General features: G+C 43.9%; 2 protein-coding genes across 2 annotated transcripts; both read left to right on the top strand.

Annotated features, from left to right (window-relative positions):
* Nucleotides 1–3,302: 3,302 nt before the first annotated feature.
* Nucleotides 3,303–5,363, top strand: LOC121395190 (E3 ubiquitin/ISG15 ligase TRIM25-like). Its single transcript, XM_041568145.1, has one exon. The coding sequence runs from the start codon at nucleotides 3,456–3,458 to the stop codon at nucleotides 5,358–5,360; it is 1,905 nt and encodes a 634-aa protein (XP_041424079.1). The 5' UTR covers nucleotides 3,303–3,455; the 3' UTR covers nucleotides 5,361–5,363.
* On the top strand, nucleotides 5,363–6,524 carry LOC121395202 (E3 ubiquitin/ISG15 ligase TRIM25-like). The gene has a single exon (XM_041568222.1). It carries the CDS (start codon nucleotides 5,411–5,413, stop codon nucleotides 6,113–6,115), a length of 705 nt encoding a protein of 234 aa, XP_041424156.1. The 5' UTR covers nucleotides 5,363–5,410; the 3' UTR covers nucleotides 6,116–6,524.
* Nucleotides 6,525–8,137: the final 1,613 nt, after the last annotated feature.

The raw sequence follows: 8,137 nt of genomic DNA, 5'->3' as shown, positions 1-8,137 counted from the left end.
ACAATACAACAGGCAATGTGCTGTGTTTGCAGTAAGCTGAATTTGGCAGCAAGAAAAGTCAATATGCACAATTTTTCATTTTGGTTTTTGTCCCCAACAATCAACATACGTAAAAAAACTGGGCAATTAGTAGGAAATAACCAAAAAAGGAACACACGCAAAATGGCTTTTGCTTTAAAGTTGAAATGAACCAATGGGGTTGGGGTGGCTTTATGTGGTTATTCTATGGGCAGTAAAAACTTTGTTAGTAGCTTTCTTCCTCCCTTTAAAAGCCTTGTAATGTGCAGACAAATAGAATGTCCACACAGCCCATTTGTTTTTGAAAAAAACTTGAAGTCTTCAAGCCGGTCCTGAATCCAGAGGAGCCTGGCTTCTTTGTGCTGCCAACATCCTGGGTGTACTCCATTGCTTTTCTCCATAAACAAATTTCGAGCTCTCCCTCACTGCACTGCATACACACGTTACTCTTCTATGCTTTACTTTTGTTTGTTTTTTGGGTAAAATAGTTCCTGGTTTAAAGTAAGACCAGGATGGGTGGTTTATTATTTTTTAATAAACTCCAGAAAAGGATCTTGTACAAGTCTTTTTTTAAAATGAAAAGGCCGGTTTGGTGACTTGCAAAACATCTTTAAAGACAAAAATACAGCAAAATATTTCCTAATACTGTATTAAACTGAATCCAACCCGCACAATTCTCAATCTTTTTTGCTCCCCACTGCTGGAGGAGGTTTGTGTGCTGGAGGGTCTGGACAGAGGGTAGGTCCAAAGCAAGTATAGAAAGTCTTATTCCTGGAAGTTGAGATATTTATCTGCTTTACAAACCCCCAAACTGAAGAGATCAATGTCAAATGGTTACATTTGTCCGTTTTTAAATAAAAGTGAGCTGTGTGTAACCAGAAATGGTTCTGTGTCTAACAGAAACGTTAACTCACCCCTCTAAGGAATCAGAAATCATTTCTATCTTTATTGTGATCAGAAAGAAATCTTCAGTGTCTGACTCTTTTACTCTTCCAACTTTTAACCCACGTTGGGTTCAACTCGGAAGAACCTGGTCGGCAAGGAACACAAAACTTACATATGAAGTTGGCTTAATGAGGCCCACACAGTGATTGACCATTAATATGAAGTGGTGGCTATCTTTTTGTTCATTCCTGCTCTTTTTGGTGTAACTTGGAATGTGCCACTTGGTTTAAACTCAACCTGTTCAGTCAGGTTGGACCCTGACAGTAGAACTGGAGGACATGGTGCAACTGGTGTGTGTGGTGTGTGGTGTTGTGGTGTGTTGGGTGTGTGTGTGGTGTGTGTGGTATATATTATATATATATATTCATCCCTCTATAGGCCCTCACACTTTGAAATGTGACCCCTCTAATCACATTAAAGTGGAAAAAGTTAAAGGAGAAGGAAAGCCCCAGGGGTGCAAAACCCCTCCCCCCCTCCCTCCTGGCCTAACCTGTCTGGGCAAATGCCCCTAACTTGTTACTCACCCTCTGCGCAAGGTCCTGTCCCAGGAGTTCACAGTCCGCCATCTTCCCTTCCACACGCTCTTCCCCCCTGCTCTGAAACCAGGCGCTTTCTTGGCGCATGCGCAAGTAGGAACAGGTACGAACAGCTCTAACTGCGCATAGCACAGCCGAAATGTCGCGAAAGTGAAATCGGAAAAACTTTGTGACATTCGGCGATGCGCAGTTAAGAGCTGTACCCGTCTGTTCCTACTTGGCATGCGCCAGAAGGACGGCGGTTCAGAAGAGGGAAGAAGCGCGCGTGGGAGAAGGCGACTTGCGAACCTCCCCGTGGACAGGACCTGCCACAGAAGGGTGAGTACAAAAGTTAGGGGCATTTGGCAGGGGGCACAGGTAGGCAGGAGGGAGGGGGAGGGGTTTTTGTCACCCTGGGGCCTTTAACTTCTTCCTTTAAGGGAAGAGATTGCCTGTAGAAGAGGAAAGTTTTGGCAAGGTTTCTTATGAAGTAACAATGGTAATCCATTTCATCTGAGCAATCTGGTTTATAATAAAAATAGATCCAATATTTTATTCCCTGGAAAGTTCATACATTTATGGGCAGCTTTTTCTACAGCAAGTCAAACTGATGAGCTCATGTCTAAAAAGAGGAGGGTCTGTTTTCATTTAGCTCTTCTTTGTTCCCTCCAGTCATGTTGTTGGGTGTGTAAACATTGAATGGTGTCCCTACACAACGTTAACTCACCTCTAAAAGGAATCAGAATTCCAATTTCTCCTCTTTTAATTGTGTCCCAGAGATCCTCAGTGTCGATATTACCCTGTGCCCTGGAACCCATCAATTCTAAGGACTTTGCTAAAAAGGTGGAGCAGCCCTAACAACGCAAACGTAAACAATAATAATTTTGATAAAAAAATGTACAATAATACCCCAAGCTTTTTTTTTTATTTTATAAATTCATCACTTAAGACATAACCACTAGGTTTGAATGGATGCCAATAGACATCACTGAAAACCGTGCAGATTCACTCCGGTTCTCTCACATCTCCCCACTTGTTTAACATCATTAGTGGGCTTGAAACACTCTAAATTTGGCCACACACTTACACACAACAACACACACACACACTTACATATATAAACAACACACACACACACACACCACATCTATTAATATAACACAGACAAATTATACACAATATTATAAAAAATATATACAGCACACACACACACATATATCTATATATAATAATCTCTAAGTATATAAGCATAAACACACACACTACAACACACCCACACTAAAGAATCACACACACACTATTATTATTATACAACACATTACACTAATTATAATACACATATATAAGCATCCCTTCATCGCACACACACAAGGATATAACATTTACACATATACTCCAACACACGACACATATATATATAGAGAATACAGCACATCAATCAGGACTTCAAGGCCACCCCGCAGCAGACATGGGTCTATGTCACTTCTACCATAGAACTAAGGAAAACTCACCTTACTTGGCAACTCATTTAAATATAAAGCCCTTGTGGTCTCTGTGGCCTCCTCTTGTGTCCTGTTCCATCACTCTCAAACGATTGATCATATTGCCACACTAACCCGACAGGGATTTGCCAAAAACCCCCATTACATATATACTGTTTCCCAACCACGATCTTCCCCTCTATACCTCTTCGCAGCGAAGAGCGGCCTCCACAGGACATGGAAAGGGGAGGGTGCCTACAACAGTGGCACAAAAAAGGGCAAAAAATTGTTAAAAAAAAACTAAAACAAAAGTCAGTGGCTCTGGCGGGCCCCCGAGGCGGAGCAGGCCCCGGTGCAACTGCACCTCCTGCTCCCTCGGTACTTACGCCACTGAGTAGTGCTGAGAGTTGTAGTTGCAGTGTAGCTGTATGACCACTGGTTACTCACTGTATTAACTTGTTTCTTTCCAGGGAGGATTAAGATCACACTAGTTATTATGAGTGGAGCTGCCATACTCCATCCCTCCTCTCACTCACCTCTTTTCTCATTGTTGCAAAGTTTCTTGTATAAAGCTACAAATATTTCTGAGCCTGATACTCCCCCTATTCAGGAACTGAGAGGGTTAACTCCCAGGAGTACAAAGTGCTGTTTGTCTTTGATAAAAATGGAACTTTCAGTTTCGTTTCTTGTTCAGTTGCTGTTCCTGCTCTCAGTGATGGCGGCTGCTGATCTGAGAGACGAGCTGAGCTGCTCCATCTGCCTGAGCATTTATACTGATCCTGTATCCCTGCCGTGTGGCCATAACTTCTGCCAGGTCTGTATTGGGACAACATGGGACACCCAGGAGGGATCTGGGGCTTATTCCTGCCCTGAATGCAGACAGGAGTTTAAGGAGCGCCCCGCCCTGCCCAGGAACAGAACTCTGAGGAACATAGCAGAGCGATTCCTTTCTGCTCAACCGGAGCCGGGGGAGACTGGGATTCCCTGCACCTACTGTGACTCCCATGTACCTGCTGTTAAATCCTGTCTCCTGTGTGAGGCTTCTCTGTGTGAGACCCACCTGAGGATGCACAGCAAGTCAGCGAAACACGTCTTAATAGAACCCACAATGCACCTGGGGGACAAGAAATGCTCCGTCCATGATGAACCCCTGAAATATTACTGCTGGGAGGAGTCTGTCTGTGTCTGTGTGTATTGCTGGGTGTCTGAGGAGCACAGGGGCCACAGGGTGGAGCTGCTGAGTGAGGCCTCTGAGAAGAAGAAAGAGAAAGTGAGGAAAGTTGTGGAGAAACTGAGGCCAGAGAGAGAGGAGACTGAGAGAGGAGCCCAGAGACTGCAGGAGCGCAGGAGAGAAGTGGCAGAAAAAGCAGCCGGTGAGACAGAGAGAGTCACTGCCCTGTTTAGAGACATCAGGGAACAGCTGGAAGCCCTAGAGAAGAGACTCCTGAGTGACATCTCCAGCCAGAAAGAGAAGCTCTCACTCACACTCACTGATCTGATGGAGCAGCTGGAAATAAAGAAGGACGAGCTGTCCAGGAAGATCCGTCACATTGAGGAGCTGTGCAACATGGCAGATCCACTCACTGTCCTACAGGAACGGGAATCACATGGAGCTGCAGATAATGAGGGGGGCAGAGAGAGACATGATATAAAGGTCCCTGCTGTAGGGGATCTGGATGTGGATCTGATCTCAGAGACATTACTCACAGGCTTAGCTGCCATTGTGACTGGGGTAAAGGGAAGGTGGATCTATGGGCAGGAGGCTACAGACCTGTTACTGGATATAAACACGGCTGGGAATCTTGTATCCGTATCAGGGGACAGGAAATCTGCTTCCTACTCACTAACAGAACTACATTACCCACAATCCCCAGAGAGATTTCAGGTTCCTCAGACTTTAAGCAGCAGGAGTTTCCCCTCAGGGCGACATTACTGGGAAGTGGAGGGCAGTGAATCAGGGGGCTGGAGGGTAGGGGTGGCCTATCCCAGTATAGAGAGGGGAGGGGGTCAGTCCTGTATTGGGGATAATAACAAGTCCTGGTGTTTGCGCAGATGGTATAATAACAGATATACAGTGAGACATGACAGTAAAAGGACAGATTTACCCCACGTCTCTTCCTGCAGGAGAATCAGGATCTCATTGGACTATGAGGCCGGACGTGTGTCCTTTTATGAGCTGAGTGAGCCAATCAGACACTTACACACCTTCACTGCCACATTCACTGAGCCCCTCCATGCTGCATTCTGGGTGAGGAGGGAAGGTGACTGGGTGAGAATCATTAGAGATAGAAAAAAAGGAGAAGAAGTACTGACACTAGAGACAGACAGACAGACAGATAAGAGACATAGAGAAGTTCTACCTAAAGACTCAGATGCAGGAGGAGGATGTTGTGTCTCATAATCCACAAGGGGGAGACAGAGAGGGAAGAGTTGGTCGGGCAGATCCCTGACATGGAGGAGATGTGTAACATGTATGATACATTGTGTTCCTTACTGGCACAGGAATCACATGGAGCTGCACTGTGTGGGGCTGAGGGGGCACATAATGAGGGGGGCACAGATGGGATAATGGCCCCTGGATTGGCTCATACTGTGCTGGGTATAAGGACACTGATCTATGGGCAGGAGGCTACAGACCTGTTACTGGATATAAACACGGCTCATAATCATGTATCTGTATCAGGGGACAGGAAATCTGCTTCCTACTCACTAACACAACTACATTACCCACAATCCCCAGAGAGATTTCAGGTTTATACTCAGACTTTAAGCAGCAGGAGTTTCCCCTCAGGGCGACATTACTGGGAAGTGGAGGGAAGTGAATCAGGGGACTGGGGGGTAGGGGTGGCCTATCCCAGTATAGAGAGGAGAGGGGGACAGTCCTGTATTGGGCATAATAACAAGTCCTGGTGTTTGTGGAGATGGAATAATAATAAATATACAGTGAGACATGACAGTAAAGAAACAAAGTTACCCCACATCCCTTCCTGCAGGAGAATCAGGATCTCATTGGACTATGAGGCCGGACGTCTGTCCTTTTATGAGCTGAGTGAGCCAATCAGACACTTACACACCTTCACTGCCACATTCACTGAGCCCCTCCATGCTGCATTCTGGGTATTGGAGTCTGGTGTCTGTGTGAGAATCATTAGTTAGGGCACAGGCCACTGTAGATTTAGAAGTAAAATCACATTCCTCTCGGGCTCATTTAGTGACCACGTCCCTATATCACGGCCCTTTTTATAAAATTTGTCAGGAAAGTCTGAACACATTTATGGAGTTTTAGGGCCATGTTTTATGTGTTATTACAGATTTGCTAATGAAGAGACCTCTCCCAAGAGACCTGCTGATCTTATTAGTTACAATTGTATCTCAGTGCAGGTGCTGAGTATTCTGGGATCTGACAAAAGTCTCCTTATCTCATTCAGTTTGTGAAACTTTGTTACTTTTCCTGCTCATTCAGTGTCAGGGATCAAAGAGAAATGTGAGATGTGAATAAGAATTTGGGACTATGGGCTGAGCTGTCACAACCAGAACTGTCCTGTGAATGTACAATATACAATATGTGTGTATATACAACTATTCTGTGGGTATGGGGGGGGGGGGAGATTATATTAGAGACAAGAAGCCAAATATATTAACCCTGGGGCACAGCTCTTATGTGAGGGGATTTATCCCAAGATTTTTACTGAAGTTATACACTGATGCATGTGACTAAGGAGGATACGGCCAGACAATTAGTTTGGCAGTGACAGTGTAAATTAGCCCCTCCCATTTCCTGTTAGGCCACACCCACTGATATTTCCTATAGGGAATGGCACAATGGGAGTGAGAGGACTGTGCCAGTCACATGAATTAACAGCTCAGTCTGGTGCAGCAAATGGCATCAGTTGCCCGCTGAGTAGTGAGCCCTGGACTGATTCACTGGTCACTAAGGCAATTATCCATGATCTCCCTCTAACTGATCTCACCACTGGTGTGTATAAATAAAAAAGGTTGGGATTTTAGCAAATAATGTGCCTGAGACTTTGTGACTCTTCTCTTCTTACTGTATGGGAGGGGCTTGTGTTGTATGGAAGATGCTGCATTGTGATTGGCTGATATCAGTGATATTCACATCAGTCAGGTGACACCCCTACAGATGGGGGGGCTGTTCTATTGCAGCTCTATGGGAAAACTGTCTGTTGTCTGATACAGGTGAGAACTAGGACTGCAAATAATCTATAAACCTAATTATGAATACATTATTGTATTATTGTATTTTAATCTGCTGAGAGAGCTACGATTTATATCCTGTAATTAATCTGATGGCTAAAGGCAACACAATCCCTATAATAAAGTTTTTGCATATTTTTGTTGGTTATTGTTATTAATAATAAAATGTGAGAATGTTTCCCAGTGATGCCTCAGTCTTCTCCACTATTATCCGGTCCCTTTGGGTTCATGTTTATGGGCACAATTGACTAACTGAGGAACCAATGATGAATTCAGAGGAATATTCCTAAGCAAGTGAATTGTGTTGTTTGCAGGTGAATCAGTGAGTGTAGGTCAGGCCAGCCAGTTGAGTTGCTCAGAGGGGTCCCAACTGCTGCTACTCACAGGCTTCTTATTCACCCAATGACTTTATATAGGAATAAAGTACCCCTCTTGTAAAATATAAGGATATTATAAGTTACCGGGTAGTTTCATGACCATATAAAAGTATGAGGCCGAAGGCCGAGTGTTTTTATACAGGTCATGAAACTCCGAGGTAACTTCTAATATCCTCATATTTTACAACTGGGGCACTTTATTTATATAATACAAAATTTCATGAGTCATGTGACAGAATGACATCAGAACTCACCGTTTATAACTGATGACATCAGAACTCACCGTTTATAAGGATATAATTTACAGGATATTCATGGCTTTTGTGTATTATATCCATATATACTGGGGAAGCTTCTGCCCAATGACTAATCATGGCTTTTTTTTTTTTTTGTAATTTAAAATTTTTATTAACCATCATTTCCAAAGAAAGACAAGAGGTACAACAAAGATGCAGAAGGATATTCAAGTGACAGTAGCAGCTGCTGCATAACAGAATATGACTGTTCGAGTAGCACAATCAACACATATGCATCATATCATGGAGATGAATAGTGCCATAACGAGAAAAGGAATCCGCATGGAAAT

This window comes from Xenopus laevis, chromosome 6S (genome assembly GCF_017654675.1).
Source record: "Xenopus laevis strain J_2021 chromosome 6S, Xenopus_laevis_v10.1, whole genome shotgun sequence".
NCBI lineage: Eukaryota > Metazoa > Chordata > Amphibia > Anura > Pipidae > Xenopus > Xenopus laevis.
The sequence above is the reverse complement of the archived record's forward strand: the minus strand, read 5'-3'. Positions and strand labels throughout refer to the sequence as shown.

What these genes read in the sequence shown, in the direction of transcription:
- LOC121395202 (XM_041568222.1), top strand. Translation starts at nt 5,411, where the DNA reads ATGGAGGAGATGTGTAACATGTATGATACATTGTGTTCCTTACTGGCA.
- LOC121395190 (XM_041568145.1), top strand. Translation starts at nt 3,456, where the DNA reads ATGAGTGGAGCTGCCATACTCCATCCCTCCTCTCACTCACCTCTTTTC.